This window comes from Monodon monoceros, unplaced genomic scaffold, assembly GCF_005190385.1.
Source record: "Monodon monoceros isolate NGI ecotype Baffin Bay Population unplaced genomic scaffold, NGI_Narwhal_1 Super_Scaffold_6, whole genome shotgun sequence".
In the NCBI taxonomy this organism is placed as follows: Eukaryota; Metazoa; Chordata; class Mammalia; order Artiodactyla; family Monodontidae; genus Monodon; species Monodon monoceros.
Window position 1 is genome coordinate 22,126,704 of NW_021703783.1, and position 25,210 is coordinate 22,151,913.

Below are 25,210 nucleotides of genomic sequence, written 5' to 3' on the forward strand. Positions count from 1 at the left end.
AAATTTATTTTAAAAAAACAACAAAAAATAAAATAAAATAAAAGAGATATGAGGGGGACTTATGTGGCGGTGCAGTGGATAGGAATCCACCTGCCAACGCAGGGGACACAGGTTCAATCCCTGGTCTGGGAAGATCCCACGTGCCGCGGAGCAGCTAAGTCCGTGCGCCACAACTACTGAGCCTGTGCTCTAGAGCCTGCGAGCCACAACTACTGAGCCCACGTGCCACAACTACTGAAGCCCGGTCTCTGCAACCAGAGAAGCCACTGTAATGAGAAGCCTGCACACCAGAACGAAGAGTAGCCCCCGCTCACCACAACTAGAGAAAGCCTGCATGCAGCAATGAAGACCCATCGCAGCCAAAAAGAAAAAAGAAAAAGAAAAGATACAGGAATCAGACAAGGTTCATTCATTTACTCAGCAAACATTTATAAAGTACCTAACATGTGCCAGGTACTTTGTACTATAAAAATTAATGATGGTGGGTTTCTGCTGAAGGTCAGGCTTCAAGGAATATTTGAGGTTGTCCAGTAACTGAGGAAGTAAGGAAAAAAGAACGCTGGAAGGGAGGAAGGAAGAGAAAGGAAGGGAGAGAAGGAACAGCAGAAAGACAGGTGGAAGGAAGTCAGTTAAATCTGTTGGTCCTTAACACATTGTATTGTTTTTAATTGCACACGTGTTATCTAGTTTGATGTTCTTTGCTTATATAATAATTTAGGTAAATTATATGGTAAATTATTATGGTGTGTTATAGTTTGAAGTGAGTTTTAATTTATCTTCTTTATATTTGTTTCTTTTCAGTATAAGAACTTTATGGATCAGATTGCTAATCAGTACATGGAAGATTTGAAGAGCTGAAGAAAAAAACCAATATTAAACTTGTTTTTTTAAGTGTAAGTAAACTCCCTCCTCATCATTGTTCATTTGTGACATCTTTAAGACCTTTCAGTACACTCAGTGTGTAAATTTTTTCCCAGGAGTAAAGTTACTTGACTATGTAGTCTACTTGTTAAGTCTGTGAGAATTTATGACCCACCACCCCCTTTAAAATTTTTTAAATTCTAAAAGCAATATGACTAACGTAGGTGGTTGTAGAACTTTGACATGTTGTGACAGTCAGTGAGCAAATCTTTATTTGCATGGAGAAAGGAAAACACAGACCTGGTTAACACATAAAAAGCACTGCCCTTTTCTCAAACCCTTTATTGCTCTTTATCCCACAGGTCGTTTTAGTGCCCCATGTAAGTCAGTGAGAATTGTTGGTCGACCCATTAATGACCCCACAGGCTTAGAGAAGTGAGGTGTTTCCATATAAGCTCATTTACTCCTTTCCTCCCTGTTTCTTTTGCTCAGTAATCATAATGATACTTAACTATTTATTGAACTTCTATTAAGTGACTAGCACTTGACTAATTCAATTCAATCAATCCTCATTCAACGAATGCCTTTTCTGAGTGCTTGCCACGTGCTAGGCACTGCTCTGACACTACTACCTTGTGTTATCCTCCTGGCAACCTTGTAAAGTAGGAGTTAATATTTCAGTGATGGTGATCCAGATGAGGATACTGAGGTTCAGAGAGAGGTAAGAGCGTGCAGACGATCACACAGCTTGGAACAGGGGAAGAACGTAGGGTGTGAACACCGTGCTGTCTGACTTTGCTGATTTGCCATATTCTAAATAGTGTTTAAACGCTCAATCCTTGGCACAGTTGTTGCTGGGGCCCGGAACCTTCTGGGTTGTGTTCTTAACAGGAATGTGATCCTAACCCTTCTGAACCTTTGCTGTAGTCACAACAAGGAAGGAAGTTAGAGAAACATCCTCCCAAATTTGAGAGGTAGCTTTGGTACCTGGAGAGTGAGTTAAGAGATCTAATGTCTAGACCAGCCTTTCTGCGGATTTCCTGTGTGCCTTTGAGGTATTTAACATCTACAGGAAACAGTTACTCTTATGCCATCTAAGGAGAGCAGACCAGATGTCCTCCAGGGCGTCTTTCAGTCAGCTCTTTATTGAAGTATCTTATACACAGAGCAAAGTGCACAAATCATAAGTGGATGGCTTGATGGAATGATTGTCACAAAGTGGACACATCTGTGTAACCATCACAAGATAGCAGAAAATTACCAGCACCCCGGAACTCTCCTCCCCCTATCCCTAGAGTAACCAATTTCCTGATTTCTAATGCCATTGATATAATTTTGCCTATTTTTAAAGTTTATATAAATAGAATCATATAGTTTATATTCTTTTGTGTCTGGCTTATTTGCTTATTATGTTTGTGAAATGCCTCTAGGATACTGTGTATAGTTTATTTTTTTCATTTTCCTTACTATCATGGTATTCAGTTGTATGTTTACTTTGTAGTTACTGGCCATTTTGGTAGTTTCCAGTTTGGGTGTATTATAAATAGTGCTCCAATGAGTATTTTTGTGCATATCTTTTGGTGATGATTGTATCTTGGTCAGGGACAACTCAGTAATTTGGATTCAGCAGCCCTGTGAAATAATGTTGAAGTGAACATCTTTACAAGCAGACAAGTTGATTTTAGGTAGACAGGTGATGTGTCTGCTTCAGCGTGATGTTCTAAGCATGCTGGTTAGGAACATAGATTACTCTTGGGGGTGTGGCTGGCTGGAAGCGCCCTCTCCTATGTGTGTGATGTGGTAGGGTTTTGCCCCCCTGGCTGAGGAGGGCTTCGGTTGGGTTCAGGAAGGAATTACAGACAAGAAGAGAAAATAGATCCGGAAGACAGATGTGTCTGGGCTCCCCTAGGAACAGGAGATTTCACCAGGAAGATCAAGAGCCTGGACAAGTGACAGCCCAGAGGAGGAATCAGCTTCGGAGACCTGAAGAGTCTAGGAGATGAACAGAGAAATAAAAGTTGATCTGGGCAGGCAGGCTGGAGCTCTCAAAGCATTTTTTGAACAACTTTATTAAGTCTAACTTTTGTTTTAAGGAAGCTTTGAAGAACCAGTCCCTAAAGTATGAATCTTGAGTCAAGAATGAACTTAGTAAAGTTACCAAACTGAGAATAAATGTATTTTTCAAACAAATACAGGATGTGAGCATGTGGGCTTTGCCAGGAGACTCTTCTGTGTTCAGATCGCAGCTCTACTTTCTTTCCCTGTGATGTCTCTGTGCCAGCTTCCTTATCTGTAAAATGGGGATATGGACACACCTACCTTATAGGTTTTCTGTGACAATTTACTTCGATAGTGTCAGGAGTGTGCTGCTGGGTGCATTGCACTGGCACTAAAAATAATAACCAATATTCTTATTATTTTTCTGATTGTTATTATTACTGATATTACCCATTTGACTCTGTATCTGATACTTTGTAGAAGTTTCCAGATTATTTTTTTAAAATAGGAGATTAACTTAGTGTTGTTTTTTTTTTTAAGTATGGTGCACACTAACAAAAATATTTTCCTACTTGTGCCGCCTTAAACTGAAACTCACAGGAAAGATGAAGAGAAACATTTGTCTGTGTGTCCTTGGCAGGTCCCTCTCCAGGGTGTGTCAGTGAAGACACTCTTGGTCGTTGGAACTGTGTTACTCCGTTAGTTCAGGAAGAGACCAGGGGAGCTGAGGTTCACAGGAAAGCTGGGTTATTTTGCACAAAGGAAATTCATAATTTTATATATTACACTGTCAATTCTTGAGAGGCATTTTGCAAACAAGTGTCCTTATGTACCAAGGAGCTTTGGTGAGAGGCTCTGTGGGTGATTCACTACAGACCACAGCTGGTATAGTGTGTCCATTCCAACTGGCTGTGGTTGGGGACATCTTTCCGCTTGTTGATGAATTCTGGACTAGAGATTGGGGCAAATGGTGTAGATTAAGCTTGATTTTGCCCTCAGTGTGATTATGATCTAACAAATAAATAATCTGGTGTTCTAAAAAGGAAACTTTTAGAGTGAGTTGAGTCAAAGACAACATTTGACTCAAGACTCTGAAATTCTAGTTCTGACTTCCCTACAAATTAGCTGTGGGACTTCAGGTGTGTTATTAATCCTGGGTCTCAGTTTTCTCATCTGTAAAATGAGAAAGTTAGACTGAGACTTTGAGGCAGAGGAAGATTCTGTGAATTCTGTAAATGTAATAATATCAAGTTTGGGGTGTAGCTGTATTTTTCTGAATGCTATATTCTTTCATGGGTTTGCCCCAGGTCAGAAGTTCTGTGACAGCAGGTTTTGGTTTTTATGATAGTAGGGGAAGGAGTAGTTTTAAGATATGACCTAAGTTCACAAAATAGTGAACGTCACAGCAAGTAAAAAACAAATGACCAGACTGTTGTGCAGGCCATATGAGTATATATAAATTCATTTTCACACTGACATTTACTTTAACCAGCTCTCATACACTTGCTTTGTTCATCAGAGGATGTTTATATTTATGTTAAACTACATAAATAAGTATTCAAGACATTGAATTTAAATATATGACATAGCTGGATTATGAAAGCTGCCTTTGGCCTTATCTCATGTCTCTACTTAAATTCTCAGTTCTCATGTTACAGTCCCACAGTTGGGAGTATCACAAAATTTGGATACGTTACGTGGTTCCAGATGTTGAAGAAATTATTTATTAAAAATGATATCTATAAACTAGCATTGAGGGCTTCCCTGGTGGCGCAGTGGTTGAGAGTCCGCCTGCCAATGCAGGGGACACGGGTTCGTGCGCCGGTCCGGGAAGATCCCACGTGCCGCGGAGCGGCTGGGCCCGTGAGCCATGGCCGCTGAGCCTGCGCGTCCGGAGCCTGTGCTCCGCAACGGGAGAGGCCACAACAGTGAGAGGCCCGCGTACCGCAAAAAAAAAACAACAACAAAATCTAGCATTGAAATGATTCAATGGATTCAACTGAATTGATAAAATAAGATTACTAAATAGTGTTATCACTTAATAATTACTTTTAAGTTCTTACCTCTATCCTCTTATACCCAGGGGTATCTGCATGAAGCTGGTGTAGGAGGACATGTAGGAAAGACTTAAAGTAAACTGAGAACTTTAGAATGTTTGTACTTTAAGACATTTAGATGTTCTGGCAACTGACAAGTAGAAGAAATATCATTGAGATCACGGGTGACGGCGGTGAAAGCTGTCTGGCTATACCACCTTGAGGTGGAATGGACCCAGGCACAGGAATGAAGTGGGACCTCAGCACGGCCTCCTCTTCATTAGGCCGAGAAAGGCCATGGGAATGTGCAGGACGCTACTCGGGCCTGCCCACATGATCACTCCACCTGGTCGTGTAGTGGTTTCTAAGCAAGCGATTTGTAGCCACTGAGATAGCATCATCCCCCAAGAACAGCATCCAGCCCAGCTCTGTCCCTGTGTGCCCTTTGTCCGTACCCTTCTTGCAATCTCTATCACTTTAATTATTACATGGGGTTTGACGTTTTCTATCTCCTGACTATGTGTCTTGGACCAAACATTCTTTATTCTAGGCAATTTGAACTAAACATTCTGAAAATACTGCTTGGGGATGGCTATCTTGTTTGGAATCGTGTGTCACATATGTGGTTTTGTCTTGTGCTTCATTGGTTCTTCATAACCTGAGATAATACATAAATGAATTTCTTTTCTTCATGAAATTTACGAAAGCTTTTCCTTTTTATTTTTCTTCCCTTTAGTTCTCTCTCTCTCTCTCACCAAATATCTAAGATCACCTTTACAATCAAATGGAGATTTAGTTGGGCTGTTAGAACTCTTCCTTCAAGCAGACACTTCCATGTGTGTGAGCATGTGGATGGAGTTGGAGGGCTGCTTGAAGCTCTTTGCTTAACTTGCCAAAGTCATAGCCATCTTTTTTTTTTTGCTGTACACGGGCCTCTCACTGTTATGGCCTCTCCCGTTGCGGAGCACAGGCTCTGGACGTGCAGGCTCAGCGGCCATGGCTCATGGGCCCAGCCGCTCCGCGGCATGTGGGATCTTCCCGGACCGGGGCACGCACCCGTGTCCCCTGCATCGGCAGGCGGACTCTCAACCACTGCGCCACCAGGGAAGCCCATAGCCATCTTTTTATTCTCGGTTGTTTTCTTTTCTCCTCACCTCTTGGGAAACTGGTCAGTGCCTTTGACTTTTTTTCTCCTTAATACAGATATGCAAGAGTGTAACTGTTGACAGAGAGCAGGAAATGTTTACACGTCTAAATAATCAAAATATGTAGGGAGCATGTGTGTGTGGGCGTACATACACGCTGGCTGTGTAGCTGCACAGGTTGTGTGTGTTTCTCTCAAGTCGCCATGCATTTCCGCAGTTAATGAGGAGGGCTTAGCATCTCTAATGGCACTTACGTACGTAGTCTCAGCAGTGTTTTAAGGAGGAAGAGGGTTGCGGGAATTCTGACTTCCGCTTAGTGGATCTGTGGTTTAATATTGTGGTATTCTGGGGAAATCTGGGTTCTGGCACCCGAATTTCAGTTAGCCAGGGTCTCCATCGCTTTGAGAGTAAAGAAGTGGGAGAAGGGTTTTCAGTCATTCTTACATCCATTGTTTAGCAGTAGCTCAAGGCTTTGTGCGTTATAATCACAGAAATGAGGTTGGATTCCAAAGGTGTGGTCAGTGTTCCTTGCGTCCCTAATGCTAGCCTCTCTTTGTCAGATCATGGCCCAGAGATGCTCCAACCAAGAGGAGACTTAAATTAGGGGTGTGGCAATTCACAGGCATTGTAGCAAGATTCATTTAAGCTTCAGGCAAAAAATAATATATGCTATCTCCTTAGAAATATTACGGTTGCTTTCAAAGTTTGAAATAGCCTTGACAGCTTCCTGTGACCATTACCTTGAACTGAGGCAGAATCCCTGGCCGACGACCAACTCCTAAATGAGGTACAGTAAATTGTATTTGCCGTCTGTGTTTTTGTTTGTATTTCAAAACACAGGTTGTTGTTGTACCATCATCTTTTCTTGTTTGTATGTTTGTTTTTACTTTATTCCTTTACCTTCATGGTAGTAGTTATATGCTTGGCTTTAAATATTTGGTCCATTTGATTCTGTGATATTAAGAGATTTTAGAAGAAAAGGTCATCAGCTGTCTTTCTAGGCTATTCTGGGCATTTTGTACTATATTTACTTTGGACCCAGCTTTTCTTGCCCTTGGTTTCTGATTAGCTGTTCCTCCTCCTTGCCTTGGCCTCTCATCTTGCTTGGAAGCATTTCAACAGATCTGTGTTTGGATGACTGTTTTCTTTAACAAATAAACACTAGCTCAACATTGGGAAAGAGTCAAGAAGACAGGATGGAATTCTCCGTTAATGCTTCTGGTTCAAAGGCATGGGATTCTTGGAGCAGGGAAGGTGCCTTCTTACTACACTGATGTCTGGGAGTTGCTTCCTGCCTGAGGGGAAACATGGGATTCTGGGGCATTCTCAGAAGTTTTGGATAATTTGGTGAGACTTAAATAGTCTTATTGTTTATAAATTTTTAGAAATTAAAGAATGGATTATTTGGTTAGAAAAGTGGGCTTTTTGGTTCTTCAGGGTCTAAATTGATCTTGTCTGAGGTCTGGCACAGAGCACCCCTTTCAGAGGCCTTTTACCCAGATTGTTGGAGTTGTCAAAAAACTAAGTATCAAGCAGGGAATAGGTGGTCTTCAAGGAGTATCAGACTTTAAGCATAAAGTTTTCACCCAAGAGAAAATGGTGATACCAAAACACCCATTTATGTTGACCTTCTTTGTGAGACTGTGTCTAAGTGACTTTACAGGCACAGGAAATACCAACTAATTCTACTGAAGTGTTACAGGACCCAGAAAGTAATTTGTTTTTTTTTATTTTTTTGTCTTTTTTTTAAAAAAATGGAAATACATTTGACATACAGTATTACGTTAGTTTCAGGTATATTACAAAATGGTTTGACATTTGCATATGTTATGAAATGATCACCATCGTAAGCCTAATAACCATCGATCCCTGTACAAAGTTATTATAATAATATTGACCATATTCCTTATGCTGTATATATTATGCTGTATAATACTGACCATATTCCCCATGACTTGTTTGTTATATAACTGGGGGTTTGTACCTCTTAATCCCCTTCACCTATTTCACCCACCTCCACATCACCCTCCCTCCTGGCAACCACCTATTTGTTTTCTGTATCTGTGAGTGTGTTTTCATTTTATTTTGTTTTTGTTTTTTTGGGTTGGACATATAAGTGAGATTATGTGGTATTTGTCTTTCTCTGCCTGACTTATTTCACTTAGCAGAAAGTGATTTCTGTTTCCTCCCTCTGTGGCATTCCTGAATCCTCAGGAGGTAGAGCTGGGAAAAAATCAGTGTGTTCTCTGTACTCCTGACCTGACAGAATGCAGCTGATTCTTGTTTGTTGCAGTAGTGACATTCTGTAAAGTCACCAAAATGCTGAATTAGTGCCTACTGAACCGTTGCTCCTAGGGGATTCACAGGCTTAGGTTCCTGTGAGCTTCTGTCACAGCGTCTTCACAACTGACCGATACATAACCTTGCTTCCATTTAAAGGGACCTTATTTAATGGTGCTGATACATTAACATTGAATTCCCGAGGAACAGCACTATAACTCGTGCTTGAAGTAAGCTTACCTAACACATGCATTTTCTCCACAAGGCACCTCACAGCCTTCTTGCATTTAGAAACACTAAACAGCACTTCAGCCTCATGCCTGGGGACCATTTTAAACTCTGAAATCACCAACCAGAAGCACAGAAATATGAAAAACATGGCACAGGATAGACCATGAAAAGGACACTTATTTATAGTAGGAGAGCTAAGCTGAAATGAGAAGGCAGAGCATTGCCTTGTTTGACCTCAGCTGGGACCATGCACACGGGCACTCAAATTTTTTGCCACTCTGTACATGGCCATGAACAACTGCAAAAGTGCCACTGATACTGATTTGGGGGTTACAAATAAATTTTAGTGAGTGGGCAGATTCACAGACATCTACTGTATAATACAAGCAAAGTAACCCCAGACATTGTAGCAGGAACCCTCCTCAGCCCAGCTCTACAGTTCACGTAGAAAGCCAATCATTTAAGGTAAAAATGAGTTACAAGTTACTATTGTGACCAATATCCAGAACGCATTTTTAGACAGCTTCATATAAGATGAAGGCCAATTAGTGATTCCTGTTGTTGAATAAATGACAGTTAACACTTCTGCCCTCACTTTGAACATCTGTAGAACAGGAACAACATCTTGTGTATCCCCGGGTCCTTGGTATTAAGGGTAATAATGGCCAACACATAGTGGGACCTCCGCAAGTGAATGAATAATAAATAAATGAATGACAGAATGAGCCAGGAGAAATCTGCTCCATGGTGCCTGGGCACTTGAGGGCACAATATGAATCTGATGTATCTTTTCAACTTAGATCATGTCCACTGTGTTCATTAAATTAACTCAGGTAAATGCTTACTAACTGTCAGAGAGAGTAATGTCAGAGCTGCTGTAGCATGGAGGGTATTGCAGCTGGGCCGGAGGATGGAACAGGAGGACCACCAAACATTTTGAGAAAACTACTTAAGGGCTGGAACTGCACTGGACTCTTTCTTCCATCTCATCATGGAGCCTGGCTGGCAGGATTTTTTTCTCTAACATTCTTGATACCAACTTCTCTCCACTTCAGCCCCACTCCCACACTGCTGTTATTAGAAAGTTCTCTCTAGAACATAGATTTGTTCATCTCAACCTCTTGCTTCAAAAACTCCATTCTCCCCATAAGAAACAATTCAAAGCTCCGTAGTGACCTGGCTCCATCCCTGCACCTCAGACTTCAGTCTCTTAACCATCGCACTGAAGTACACCCTGTGCTCAAGCTAAACTGGACTCATCACTGGATCCCAAGCATGCCTTTTAGGACTTGTGGCCATTGCATAGACTGTCCCCTCTGCCAGTGTTGTCTGCTCCTTCGCCCAGCTCTTCCTTTCAGCTCTAGCTCAAATTACAGCCCCTGTGCTACGTCTGGCAAGATGCCTGTCTCTCCCCAAGTGTGAGCTCTGCAGAGGAAGTGTCTGTGATACTCACCTTTGTGCACAGCCTCTAGCATGTTAATGTTCAGTAAATGTATTTGAATGAGTGAATGCATCTAAACATTATCTAGAGGAAATAAGAAGGCTTAAAACGTCTTTTTAAACAAAAAAGGGAGGATAGACTATCACATTCTATTAAGGCAGGTAGAAAGCTGTGGCTGCCCTTTTGTTAAGTAGCTTTGTCTGTTGTACAAAACTGAGCTTTTCCACTCAGGAAACACCTACACTGTGCCACACTCCCTGGCCCCCAATATAAACATCCAGGGACTAGACTTAATTAAAGTAGAAGCTAGTGAAATTTTATGTGAGAGGAAATGACATTCAATTTCAGATATTATCTGTTTCAATTATTTCCTGCAGATTAACGATTCATTTCACCAAGCATTTATCGTGGAGCTACTATGTACAAGAAACTGGGCCAGGGGCTTTGGAGCGTGAAAAGATAAGCAGAACACAGGGGCTTTTGTCTGGTGGGAGAGAAAGTTGTGGAAGCGCATTTCTGTAAAACAGGATAAAATGTACACTTACTGCAGGTAGAGCCATGGTTAGCACAAAGGAAGGAGAAACTTATTTCCAACCTGCTCAGTTCCATAGAAGAGCTTGGATCTAACCTGAGCCTTGAAGGGTGCAGTTGGGAGTAGGTAGGTGGCAAGGCAGATGGAAGGAGTAGTAGCATGGTTAGGGCAGTTCCAAGGGGAGGGAACGGTATAAGCAAAGGCACTGAGGCAGGAAAGTACAGGGAGCAGCAGCAGGGGACAAGTACTGCAGGGAGCATGGGGGCGAGGGTGGAGCATTGTTCAATAAGACTGGGAAGGCACATCATAATCTGATGGAGGGAAATGTAATGGCAGTTTGCTTGGAATTAATTCTGTGGTCATTAGGAGCCATGCACATTTTCAAAGCAGAGGAGGTATATGACAGGAAGGGCAGTGGCTAAAAATTACAAGCTTTTACTAGGTGTCAGACACTGTTACTAAATCCTCACCATAGCAGTTTGAGGTTAGTACTATTATTGGGTCGGCCAAAAGGTTCATCCGTTTTTTAGTTGTAGCATTTTGTTGTCTTTAACTTCATTAGAAACAATTTTGTTAGATTGTATGTGACAGCTGTCATATCAGTGTGCATTTAAAAAAAAGCATCAAAATTGGTGAATTTTTGTATAGCCACTTTAATATTGAAGATGGAAGGAAAAAAGCAACATTTTTGGCATATTATGCTTTATTATTTCAAGAAAGGTAAAAACGCAACTGAAACGCAAAACATAAGATTTGTACAGTGTGTGAAGGTTCTGTGACTGATCTAACGGGTCAAAAGTGGTTTGTGAAGTCTTGTGCTGGACATTTCTCACTGGACAATGCTCCATGGTTGGGTAGACCAGTTGAAGTTGATAGCGATCAAATGGAGACGTTAATTGAGAACAATCAGTGTTGCACCACGTGGGAGATAGCTGACATACTGAAAATATCCAAATCAAGCGGTGAAAATCATTTGCACCAGCTTGGTTATGTTCATCTCTTTGATGTGTGGGTTCCACATAAGTTAAGTGAAAAAAACCTTCTTGACCATATTTCCGTATGCGATTCTCTAAACGTAACAGAAATGTTCGATTTTTATTTTTATTTCATTTTACTTTTATTTATTTATTTTTTATATTTCGCTGCATCGGGTCTTAGTTGTGGCATGGGGGATCTTTCGTTGTGGCGTGTGGGCTTCTCTTTAGTTGTGGTGTGCGGGCTTTTCTCTAGTTGTGGCATGCAGGTTTTTCTCTCTCTGATTGTGGCATGCGGGCTCCAGCGTGCATGGGCTTGTAGGTTTTGGCACACAGGCTCTCTAGTTGCAGTGCCCGGGCTCAGTAGTTGTGGCGCATTGGCCTAGTTGCTCTGTGGCATGTAGGATCTTAGTTCCGCAACCAGGGATCGAACCTGCATCCCCTACATTGGAAGGTTGATTCTTTACCACTGGACCACCAGGGAAGTCCCTCCATTTTTAAAAGAAATTGTGACGGGTGATGAAAAGTGGATACTGTACAATAATGTGTAACGGAAGAGATCATGGGGCAAGCGAAGTGAACCGCCACCAACCAACCAACACCAATGTCTGATCTTCATCCAAAGAAGATGATATTGTGTATATGGTGGGATTGGAAGGGAATCCTCTATTATGAGCTCCTTCTGGAAAACCAAACGATTAATTCCAACAAGTACTGCTCCCAATTAGACCAACTGCAAGCAGCACTTAATGAAAAGCATCTGGAATTAGTCAACAGAAAACGCATAATCTTCCATCAGGTTAACGCAAGACCGCATGTTTCTTTGATGACCAGGCAAAAACTGTTACAGCTTGGCTGGGAAGTTCTGATTCATCCGCCATATTCACCAGACATTGCACCTTCGGATTTCCATTTATTTTGATCTTTACAAAATTCTCTCAATGGAAAAAATTTCAATTCCCTGGCAGACTGTAAAAGGCACCTGGAACAATTCTTTGCTCAAAAAGATAAAAAGTTTTGGGCAGATGGAATTATGGAGTTACCTGAAAAATGGCAGAAGGTAGTGGAACAAAAGAATGAATACGTTATTCACTAAAGTTCTTGGTGGGACTTCCCTGGTGGCGCAGTGGTTAAGAATCCGCCCGCCTGCCAATGCAGGGGACACGAGTTCAATCCCTGGTCTGGGAAGATCCCACATGCTGCGGAGCAACTAGGCCTGTGAGCCACAACTACCGAGCCTGCTCTCTAGAGCCCGTGAGCCACAACTACTGAGCCCGCGTGCCTAGAGCCTGTGCTCTGCAACAAGAGAAGCCACCGCAGTGAGAAGCCTGCGCACCGCAACGAAGAGTAGCCCCTGCTCACCGCAGCTAGAGAAAGCCCTAGCGTAGCAACAAAGACTCAATGCAACCAAAGCTAACTAACTAAATAAAATTTAAAAAAATTTAAAAACCCTCTATTCTACAAAAAATAAATAAAGTTCTTGGTGAAAATGAAAAATGTGTCTTTTATTTTTACTTAAAAACCGAAGGCACTTTTTGGCCAACCGAATAGCATCACATTTTAAAGATCAAATGGAAAGCCCAGAGAGCTTAAGCAACTTCCCCAGGATCCACTGCAAATAGGCAGTGGACCTGGGATTTGAAGCCAGGAAGTTTTATTTAAGAACTTGGGTTTTGAACCTGGAATTAAAGCGTAGGATTCAGAGAGTCTCTGAACTTTCTGAATTGTTTGCAAAGTGTTTAGTATATATGAGTGCGTGCATGTGTTTAAGAGAAAATCTGTAGCTTTAATCATATAAAAGACATGCTCCATAAAAGGTTAATAAGGACTATGGTAGCACCCTCTTCTCTCAGAAGTCCCTCAGGATGTTCAGTGCATTATATGGTGACTTTAGGCTTATGCTACTTCTTAGGTTGGAAGAAGCAGAACAGTCTAGCACCACTCAAAATAAAAGGGAATGTCAAAACAATTTGTAGGAATTGTTAGTATTGTAAGTGGCAAACTGTTCTTGATTTGTGAGAAACATAGAAAATGCCCAAGAAGTTCTTTTGAAAGTAAACATGAGCTATCCAGGCCTTGAAAACTGTGGATAGTTTGAGGGCAGAGACCCTGGCTCTGCATTGGGCAAAATTACTCTTACAAAAGCTAAATAAACTCCTGAAATTTGAAATGTTTTTTAAAAGTGCCTAGATGCTAATCTTCTTTCAACTGCACTAATTTGTCTTTTTACAGTTAGAGGGACTTAGGGGATGAATATTTATTAACCCATGAGACTGAAAATTCCTTAAACCCCGGTGGTAAATCCAAAGGCAGATGCCAGGATGAATGAATCCAGATTAAAGAATTGCCCAGTTTATACCACTTGAGAAATCAGATTAATACCTAAGTTTTGTTTAGAGTAAAAATTTTAATGCTTTAAATATGTACATCTTTAAGACGTTACTATCACACAAGAATAGCAAATACAATATTTTAGATATTTTACAATAATTTGCTGGATTCCCTACTTACTAGAGTTTTTCTTAACATTTCTCCCATCTCTGTTTTCTCATTTTCTATTTTGTGTTTTTCTCTTGGACTGTTTCGAAGGGCTTAATATATAGTCCCCATTCAGACTTGTCCAACTGTTAAAAAATATCTTTTATGGTAGTTTTGTAGATTTGAAGGATTCAATAAGGATGGTAAATAACAATTGGTTGTCATGTCTCTTTAGTCTTTTTTTTTTTTTTTTTGCGGTACGCGGGCCTCTCACTGTTGCGGCCTCTCCCGTCGCGGAGCACAGGCTCCGGACGCTCCGCGAGCGTGGCCCCATGGCCATGGCTCACGGGCCCAGCCGCTCCACGGTGTGCGGGATCCTCCCGGACCGGGGCACGAACCCGCGTCCCCTGCATCGGCAGGCAAACTCTCAACCACTGTGCCACCAGGGAAGCCCTACTCTCTTTTTTGAACTATCTTCTCTTCCTGCTTTTTTTGTTTTCTCTTATTTTTCATTTCATGACATTAACATGTTTGGAAAGTCTGAGATAGTTGTCTAGAAGTATGTCTTTCAATCTGGTTTCATCCATTGGTTTCCTAATGATTAGATTTAGATTAAACATTGCTAGCAAAAATACACTGCTTCTCTTTAGAAGGTACAGGATGGTGGTTAGGCTAAATTTAATCATTGGATTAAGCTGGTGTTCACTGGACCTCTCCATTGTAAAGGTACCCAATCCCCTTAATCACGAATAAGTCGTCTGTGGGGTAATTCTTGGGGACCACGTGCATATCTTGTTCCTCAACTGTCAGTTATTCACCCAGTGGTTTTCGCATTCATCTTTTTTTTTTGCGGTACGCGGGCCTCTCACTGTTGTGGCCTCTCCCATTGCGGAGCACAGGCTCTGGACGCGCAGCCTCCGTGGCCGTGGCTCACGGGCCCAGCCGCTCCGCGGCATGTGGGATCCTCCCGGACCGGGGCACGAACCCATGTCCCCTGCATCGGCAGGCGGACTCTCAACCACTGCGCCACCAGGGAGGCCCTCGCATTCATCTTTGATCCTTATGTGAATCAGTTACTATGTTGGTGGTTGCAATATGGTACTAACTGAACTTTCGAAAGTCACTTTACTGGAGAAAAATTCTCCTTCTCATTCCCATCCCTATTTGGGAAAAATCTAGGCCCCAAAGACAGATGGCAGAGGAGTTGACAAAAGGGAAACTTGTAAGCAACTATCCAAAAATATATGTCTGAAGTGTTTTCTTTGTGAGTGGGTGTATAGTAAAGTTCTAGGAGAGAGAGAGAGAGTGTGTCTTTTAGTTTCGGGGATTTGCCCTTAAAATAATAAATCCTTAAGATTTATTAAGGATTTATGATGCAGATGAGGAAAAACAAAGTAAATTGCCATTCTGATTTCCTTCTAGACTGAGAGAATTCAATAATAATGAGGCGAATTTTCATTCAACCCAGCCACAATCTGAAAAGATATTGATATTTGCCCTCCCATTTGAAAATACTCAATGGTTCTTTATAAAGCATGTTAGATTGAAATCAAATGGGCATCAAAACCATGAAATTCCTATGAAAGGTGGGATAGTAAACAGAAATTGTTTCGTAGGGGGGCTTTCTTGATCTAGGCTTATAATTCTTTTAAGATTTATCCTAAGGCTTTTATACCTGCTTTGCTCATGACTGACTCAGTGACTCAGTGTTATCTGATGAGGATCTTGTTTCACTTTTGAAAGCACAGTGTTGTTCTCTCTGTTGCGGTAGTACGGGGTAGCAGAAGAAGATTGACTCTGGGCGGTGCAATTGAAACCCCCCCCCATCCATCTTGAGATTAGAGAGTACCCTGCATGCAATATCAGTTCTCCTGCGTGCAGTTCATAATGAAAAGACCTAGTTTTGAAGCATGTAACTATCCCTCCTGCCTAAACAAAACTATTCTTAAATATAGGGGTAATTATCAGCACTCTCTATGAATTCATTTATAATTCGCTTTATTTTTCTTTTCATTGTTTTGTAAGAGGATCTTGGACACTATTTTTGTGACCAGGTAGACCTTGGACTCCTGCATCCTTTTGAGCCATGAATTTTCACATTATGTTCTTTAAGCCTGGAAAAATGACTTGCCCGTATTTTGCTGGTATAGTATGATCACACACTTTTTTCTCTCATTGAGATCTTGCTGAGTGAAAAATTGATGTGGCATGAGATGGCCTATAAAATTTACATTAACCTATATCCCAGTTCTGTGTTTGGAGACAGCTGAATACTCCTTGCATTTGTTTGATAATTTCTTACCCTGCATGCTGGCTTATATTATGATGTTGTTATAGATTCCAGAATATGAATATTTAAGGCAAAACCTCGCTAATTCAAGCATCTGAACTTTATGGGTCTCAAGGTTGAGCAATTCATTTGAAGGAATTAGACTAGCATGTGCCCGGCAAGCACAGTCATTCTCCTAGAATCTTGAGGTTTCTGCAGAGCTAGAGTCTCTCCATGGCCACGCCCAGTTTGCTGTCAGTCCACTTGGTGTGTAGTGGCCTCCACCAGCCCTTTGGACACGACACAGAGCAGAGAACCTGGTCCTAGGTTGGCATGTAGCTAAGAGCTTCATAGCATATTTGACGCTGTAATAAATGAGGAGGTACTGAAATAGTTCCTATTTTTAAACACTTTGACTCACTTTCTAAGATGTAGCACAACCCCAAGGAATATTTAGCATTCCAGTTCTTTATAAAAAATATTTATTACAGGGGCTTCCCTGGTGGCGCAGTGGCTGAGAGTCCACCTGTCGATGTAGGGGATGTGGGTTCGTGCCCTGGTCCGGGAGGGTCCCACATGCCGCGGAGCAGCTGGGCCCGTGAGCCATGGCCGCTGAGCCTGCGCGTCTGGAGCCTGTGCTCCGCAACGGGAGAGACCACAACAGTGAGAGGCCCGCATACCGCAAAAAAAAAAATAAAATAAATTAAAAATATATATATATATATATATATATTTATTTATTTATTACAAAGGCTTGTAAAGTGCATTGCTTGAATCGTAGAGGTGGGTTCATACTTGTCAAGCAGGTTTATACAACACTGAAAAATAAACACAAATATGTCAGAAATCTTACAAATGAACAGGGCTTCTTATTCAGTGTGGGCAGTCTTAAAGGGAGTTTTTGGGTGAGTTTTTCTTAGAGGTTGACTTAATTACTAGAGAAAGAATTGAGCAAAGCAACAAGACTGGTTACCAGCGCCATGACGGTAGGAGATGTCATCTTTCTTTTAGGCGTATCATGGTGTCTGGTTAAAGCAACAGTAAGGCTCCACGTATATTTGTTGAATTAAATTTTCAAATTAGTTGCTAAATTCCTCTGGTCTTAGGTTTCTCAATCAAGGTCAAGCCACCTCACTTGACTTTTCACAGATTGCCATTTTCTCTTCTTCCTGTCTCCCCCCTAACTCTCCTTTCCTGCTCTTAACCCTGCTGGCCAGTGACTTTTGACTTAAGGAATAGCAACTCTAAGCTGTTGTTTTTCATTTTCAAAGAAAACTGTGTAGGAAAAAAGAGAAATAGGACATATTCAAATCATTAAAAAGATTATATAGAGACAGAGAGATCACTCTGTACCAGACACTGTGTTAAGATCTTGCAGTGAAAAGGAACCGAGACCTGGTGCTTGCCCTCAAGAGGTCGGAGTCTGTAGGTAAAATAGTCATATCAAGAGAGTTGAAAAGTACAAGTCATGGTGTGAGGGTAGGGACTGGGGGACAGCTTAAGTAAAGTTGACCATGTCAACTGGAAGAATCAGTCTTGGCCTCATAGCGGCCCTAGAGCAGGGTCTTTAAGGATGAGTGCCCCAGGCAATGTGGACTTGAGAAGGTATTGGGGGAATTCTCCAGGGAATGGAGAAGGTAATTACTATGTTTGTGTATTGGCTCTTATGAGAAGCAAGACAGTTGTTCTGTTGGGGAATTTGGAGAGTATAGATTAAAAGAAGAGCTGGGAGAAGAAAAGGGCAGGCACTGTGAATGCTAGTAGATGTGGTGGATATGCCACGGCTTGGGAAGGAGGGGCAAAGGTTGCCTCTGGAAGGAGGTGAATAAAAGTCATGGAACGGGTAGGGTAATGGGACTCAAAGTCTTGGTGAAGTCAAGGAGTAGCTGAAGGTGGCGGAGGGCATACACGTGAGCTAGTTGAATGGGAAATATTCTCAGAGAGGTGGATAAAGTGAGGAGTCTGGCTGTGCAGAGATTCAGGGTGTGACCATGAGCATATACTGCTAAGAAGGCCCTGCTCTTTGATTCCTTCCTTCCCATGGTGCTGTCTTTCCGGGGACAATATCCTCCCCAGTGTCTCTCATGTATAACCAGCCAGGATCGCACACCTTAACTCCATGCCAGTTTCTAAAGTCCTCCACCTTAAACTAACCACATTTCTGACTCAAGCAACCTCATATATGAAACCTTGTAAAATCAACCTCCCCATGTTGAATTGATTATTGTTTAGTAGTCAGTATGGACCGTGTACAAACTACTGTATTACCAGCCATAACCCTTTATAGTCATATGTTTACATGGCTTTATCTCTTAAATAATAAGGCAGCTGGAGCTCAAAGATTGAATTTGTTTTTGCTTTGTTTTTTGTAAGCTAGAAAATTATCTTGTGCTCCTATGTGCTAAATTTTGTGGGAGGAAGGAAGAGATAAAGAAATTAAAATTGTGGAAAGGAAGGAATTTGAAACCAAAGAATCATATGAACTCTGAAGGTCCTATAGGGTGGTAGCAAAAGCTGAAGGAGGGCCCTTGAGTAAACCTGAGGGTGAATAAGGAGGATGGTGGTGGTACCCGGGAGGTGAGGTGATAACAATAATAGGGGCTAAAAGTGTGATTACAGCCTTCCTCAAAGAAGTTGACATTTATTGGAAAGTTTAGTGACCATTGTAAAGGAATTTCAGAGGGCACAGTGGGGAATGGACTGGGAGGGAACTTGGTTGAGTCAAGATCTGCTGAAACCCATAACTTTTTGTAAATATTGCTTCTGTGTGGGAAATATTTCAATGAGAATTGACTCAAACTCTCACTCTTGGATGTTCCTTGGATCAGGGCTTCTGGGGATATCCTCAGGAGAATGAATCATAGCAATAACATTAGTAATGATATTATTCAAGTGCTTACATTATCTCATTAATTCTCACAACAGCCTTATGAAGTCTGTATTATTACCTTCCCCATCTTATGAATAAGGAGAGTTAGGCATTCCCAATCCTCGCATTCCTCCTAAGTGGGCTACTTATTCTAGCCAAGGCAAGGTGTACTAGAACCAGTCAGGTCTTCTGGGAACATCAGATCCGCCGCCTTGAACGCCTGACACTGCCAACTGAACTTAGCTTCCTGAGGGACTTGGTATCCTCTGCCACTTGCTTGAGTCCTGCAGGTTCAACCAAAGCCATCCTCCCATGTTGGGAATTTGATGGGTTGTACTGCTGCCTTCAGAAAGTGGGGATTTGGATGAATGATAAAATAGGTTAAAATATATAAAGTGAAATAGGGTGAAATACAGAAAGAAGTGGGGAGAGGAGGAAAAAAGAATGCCTTCAGGTTAGGAAGGATGATAATACTGAAACTTCCCAGAGAATATATTTCCGTCTTCGGGCCAACATATAAACTTTCAGCCTGAGCCAGCATCTTGAGCTGGGAGCGGAAGACATGGATAACAAGAATATGTATTTTGTTTATTGGGGAAAAAATAGCTCATGGGGATTGTAGAATAGGGGCTATCAAAAAGTTTAAAAATCTGGCGTTATGGGGTGGCCTAATTCGAGGGATTCTTGAGGCTGGATTCTCTTGCTTCTGTGAGAGAGTCGTTTCTTTTGTGCTAGCTGACGGGGGCTCTCAGTGGCCTTCTCGGGGTGCTCTCTCCCCCAAAATGAAGGGAGGACTTGGTGCCTTAGCCAGCGGAAGATCCACCCGAAGTTCAGACAGGAGAGGGCTTGTGTGCTGGAGTGAGTGTCCTCCTTCTCTTGCGGACCTGATGAGATTGAGGAGGTCTCTGCAATACTTGTCCTTTGGCTGCCAGTCACCTGGCTTAGTATCTGCCAAGAAAATGAGTTTTAGATATTGTGTAACCTAGACAACAGTGGGATCAATATTTATCCATTTATGGAGCTCAAATCCTTTAACCAAAAGTGACCCAACGGTACATGCACAGTTTCAGTACTCATTAATACACACACACACACACACACACACACACACACACATGCACGCACACCTATTTTGGTCATAATTCTTGGCTTTTTCTTTACTTTCCTACCCTCTTCTCTGCCTTGGTGCTCCTCAGTATTTTCCCTTCAGCTCCACTCTGACCCTTTTACAGCAGGTAGTAATTCTCTGTGCATTCCCACCTGGCCCCTCCGCCAGGCCTGGCCCCTCCGCCAGGCCTGGCCCCTGCTTGCCTGTGAGGCACCTCTGTGCTCACTTCAGCAAGCTCCTCTTTCTGAAGCCTTGGAGGAATCTGTGGAAACTGGATGACATCTTCATTTTCTGATGGGTTGAACTTGGCCAAGTGTTGACAGCTCTCATGTTCTTGATGACTAACCTGAGCCATACCTGGAGGGGAGCTGCTAGACAGCTGAGAGTCTTCCTGCTGAACAGATTCATGGAACACACAGTCCTCATCTTCGTCATCTTACTGGTTCTCAAGAAATTTCTCAAGCTTTTGCACAAGACCGTCCAGTTTGCTGAGAGTCAGTTATGTCTTCTCTTTGGGCTACTTGTCTATCCACTGGTTGTCTCCACTTAGGTCCCAATTAGCCATCGAGTCTGAATTCTTAGAGGCCATGTCAACATCCCAGGCCAGGGCGATTCTTAGTTTGCAAAACTGCTCTGGGTCGTCCTGTATTTGGTCTCATCTCCCCAGGAGTCTCCCTATGTTTTCAGTCTGCCATGTCCCTTGGATAGGAGGTACAAAGTGGATTGAAGGACCTTCAGAAAATGTGTCTTCACAGGAGATGATGTTCTCATAGGAAAAGTTGTCCTCACAGGGGAAATAGCCCACAGAGAGACTCAGGTTTGATTCGGAGCTGCTGGAGAATGAGTGCGCCGTGGAGTTCAAAGGCGCAAATCTCAGGTCTCCCTCATCCCAGGGATCTTCAAAAGAAAGAAAAAATAAGTGGGATTGGGGAAAAGAAGAAGGTAAATAACGGTACTTATGCAATAACGTTATGCATTCCTTTTTCTATTTGGAGCTATCGCATTCTGATAGAAGTTCATCCTGTTTTGCAATCTGCAGTGAAGAATGAAAGAGACAGCCCTCTCCCTTTCAAAACCTGTTCTATACGACCCTCTGTACTAAGCATCTTCACGGGATGCCTCACATCATGTTACTACAGCTGCAAGAACTTGTATCATAAAAGAAAATTATCATCATGGTATAAAATTGGAAAAATTTAAAAAAGGATGAGGATCAAAATAAATATGCCTGTGATTCCCCCTGTCCAGAGATAATGATAATCATCATGAAAACATTTTGGTGGACTCCCTTATAATCTCTTCTTTTTCTTTATATGTACTTATACGTATATGTGTGTGTGTGTGTGTGTGTGTGTGTATATATACATATATATATATGTGCAGTCACATCACATATATATGTAGATATGAAAGTCACATTGGTTGAAACTGAGATTATTATATTTTATGGCACAACCTACAATAAACATATATATGGCTATTCTGTCACTTTTCACCACTTTCTTATTAATGACCATTAGTAGTTATTATTCTTAATAGATAAATCTTCAGTAAACTCCCTTGTTAATCTTTGTCTCTCTTTATATTCTTAAATGTGGGTTTAATGGATCAAAGATCACAAATATATTAAAGGATCCTTAATAGTTGTTACCAAATTGCTTCCCAGAAAGATTATAGCCATTTAGATGCCCATCCTCCCACCATCTGATGGCACTTTTTAGTGCAGCTTTTTCTATGATGCCCCAGTAAGTAACTGGGGCAGAGGGTAAGAATACTCACACGCATGCACGCACATGTTGTAGTCTCTGTAATGCTCTGCTCTGGTGGCTGCCCTCGTGAAAGAGGTGCTGCCAACTCCTGAGCCATAAACCGGGGAGGTGAAAAATCCTTCAGACCCTGAGTCTCAGTGGCTAAAAGTCCAACCGCCAGAAGTCTGTGTTCTGGGACTGTTGGTTACCATGGCAACACAAGGACCCAAGTTATAGTCAAAAATGTGGGAAGAGAGAAAAAAGGGATAGGAAGCTGCAGTAGCCAGTGCCTTGCTCCCAAAATATCCTGTATCCGTATCATCCCGGCTGATGAGGATCCCTCTCGAGGGCAGAAGGACAAATACCGTGGCGGTTACTTCCCTCTTGTCATGTGGGTGTCCAGGATAGTTCTGGTCTAGTGGGAATTTAGAGCCTATTTGGGGAAACGGACATAAACAGCCTCTTATAGGACTGAATGGTAAGTGCAGCAACAGAACTTAAAAATAATGTCATGGGAGAATGGAAGAAGGCGCCTTGCGCAGCCGGGCAGAGATGGGGGAGGGGGGGTCTGAAAAGTCTCCAAGAGAGGATTCCCTCTGATCTCAGTATTTAGGGGGGTGTGGAAGTTAGTGAGGTGGAGGGTGGGGAGGGGTTGGGGGAGAGGACCTTTCAGGCAGAGGGGACACGTGAGCAAGGATCCCCCAGGTGAGAAACAACCAGGAGTGTGGGGAGATCAAACATGAGGAGGTAAACAGGGTCAGTGAGATGGTGGAAGGTCTTCCACCCCTGTTAGGGAACTTGGTTTTTATCCTGCAAGCCTGTACTTGGATAGAAGTTTCATTTGTCAGGCATTCTTCCAGGTAATTCAAAGTATATTGGATACTCGACATGATTAAAACAAGCAAACCAAACAGAACTTCCAGTGCACTTGGCAGCATGAATGTTATCAGTTGGCTTTCATGAGAACGGTGTCAGTAGGTTTGCAGTGGGTTGAGGAATGGATGGGAGGAGACGAGGTGGGAACAGTGAACCTAGACCATACTTCAGCAGTGTCTGGATGACAAAGTGAGAGGGGGAGGCAGAGGCAAGGTTAGTTTCCGCACCCACGCCCCAAATACAAAAACGGTGCATAGTCAGTACAGGGGGAGAGTTTCAAAACCTAAACGGTTGGCTGCTGCTTTTGGAGAGAGTAAGGGTGGGATCCGTGGCATGGACAGGGGGCTTGGTAGTAATAAAGGGAGTGTGTTATTTCCTGGTATTAGAAGGAAAAAAGTGAAGACGGTTGTGGACAAGTTTGGAGGAATGCATCATTGAGGACCTCTGTTTTCTACTTTGAGTGTCCCAGCTAGGCTTCTGCCTTATTCCTGAGATTGTCTGCACGGTTTTAAACCTGTTACCTGGATCTCTGTCCTCGTTGTCCTTGTTTCCTTGTTCCCAGTGTTATCTCCTTTGATGGCCTCTTCAGTAACATGAGCTGCCTTGGTTTTTCTACAATTAGAGCTTTGCTTTTCCTTGCCATCTTCCTCTAGGCGCCTCTGCTGCTCACCAAGTCCTCCCACCTCCCAGTCTACCCTTCCCTTCCCAATGGCATCGTGGAATTATGTGGGATCGGTCAGGTCTCAGTGGGTACTTTGTAGGTGGGGAAGTAAATCGTTCATTGTCTGTTTCCAAATGTGCAAATTCTGAGGACAAATGTGGGTCGTGTAGGATTGAAGGCTGTCAGTTGCAGAGACTAAACAAAAAATAACCTTTTCTAAGAGCAAAATCATCTTGGCAAATGTAGTTACAGCCACTGCCAGCCTGGTCTAAACTGTGGGGCTATGGGGTACTGTTTTTCCGTCAATTCAGTGATTCTCAGGAAGGGAGTAGGGCTTCCACTCGAGTTTCCAAGGAATGAAGTGTGTGTGTACTTGGAAAAAGCATGTTCTTTTTTTTAAAAAAGTTTTTTTCCTTGGAGTGTAGTTGATTTACAATGTTGGAAAAGCATGTTCTTAAATTAACATTGCTTAGATATGCTTTTGGTCACTTTTTTTAAAATTTCAAGTTTCAAACAGTATTAAAAGAAACCATACGGTTTTTATATTTATCCAAAAAGAAGCATGGATTTCAACACACACACAAACACACACATCCAAAAAAGGAAAAAGCCAAGAAACACTGGTGCAACTTAAAAGAACCTCAACTCATTGGAATCTGTCAGTTGCGTAAAGATCTTTTTCAAATATTTTTCTGTCTTTGTTTCCATTTAACAAGATTACATTTAAAGTTTTCTACGACTCTCAGGTTTTTTGCTGTTGTACCAGTTAAATTTCTAGGTTCTGTTAAATAAGATTGTTTTAGGTGAGTCTGTTTCAGGAGTTATGATGTCCTGATATAAGAAATAGGCAGAGTTGGAGTTGGGGAGACACCATGTGTACCCAACAGAGGCCACCTGGCAAGTGGCCACAGACTGCCACAAATCCCATGAGTGATTGGGGTTCTAGATTAATCCCAGCGGGTGTAGGTCAGGAGCAACATGCTATGCTCCCTAGCATTTATTGGCCACTTACTACATGCCAGGTCCTATTTTAAGCACTTTATATGTGCTTATTGTTTAATCTTCACAGCACCCCAATCTGTTACGTATCGTTAGTTGCTCTGTTTTACAGACAAAGGAACCAAGGCATGAGCAGTTATATTCCCCGCCCACCTCCTCCCTGAAAGATTCTTGGGAGAGTTGACTTAGGCCAAAATCAAATTTGTATTCTGGTTCCTTTAAAGAAACTCCTTTGAGTGGAACAGTGTGTTCTAAGTAAGTGGTCGGTAGAACCGGCCCAAAACAATGGCCACATCTGGGGCAGGCTAAAATGAGATTTAAAGTAAATATTCACCTTCCTCTTTGGCATAAGGAGATCTGGATCCCTGTGCTCTGGCTTTTCATGAAAACTCTGTGACCTCCTCATAGAGCAGTGGGAGCCTAGAACAGGATTCATGAGTAGCTTTCTTCCCATGCAGCTGTAGTGAAGGTCAGAGGGAAGCTGTATGCCATACCGTTACCCATGGAAATGGGACTAAACATAAATATTTAAGTAGGAAGGAACTATTTCTCAGCCTAAACTTCTAACGTTTAGAGTGATCCTGAAGGTAAAAGAGCTTCACACAGGGGAAGCCTCAGAGAAAACTTCAAATTTTATTTATTTGTACCATACTGCCGTTTCTCTGTATATTTGCTCTGTGTGTGTGTGTGTGTGTGTGTGTGTG

General features: G+C 42.2%; 2 protein-coding genes across 9 annotated transcripts in view; one reads left to right on the forward strand and one right to left on the reverse strand.

Annotated features, from left to right (window-relative positions):
* PPFIBP1 (PPFIA binding protein 1) overlaps positions 1-25,210 on the forward strand; it is a 177,522-nt gene that overhangs the window by 54,957 nt on the left and 97,355 nt on the right. For all 8 annotated transcript variants that reach the window (XM_029205895.1, XM_029205900.1, XM_029205898.1 and 5 more), the window contains exon 2: positions 802-893. The gene's annotated coding sequence lies outside the window, so the exon portion shown is untranslated. The remainder of the gene's footprint in view (positions 1-801; positions 894-25,210) is intronic.
* CUNH12orf71 (chromosome unknown C12orf71 homolog) lies at positions 17,016-22,860 on the reverse strand. Its single transcript, XM_029205365.1, is given in 4 exon segments — positions 17,016-20,062; positions 20,449-21,119; positions 22,016-22,132; positions 22,854-22,860. Coding segments are annotated over 4 exon segments (1,101 nt in total). The 3' UTR covers positions 17,016-19,756.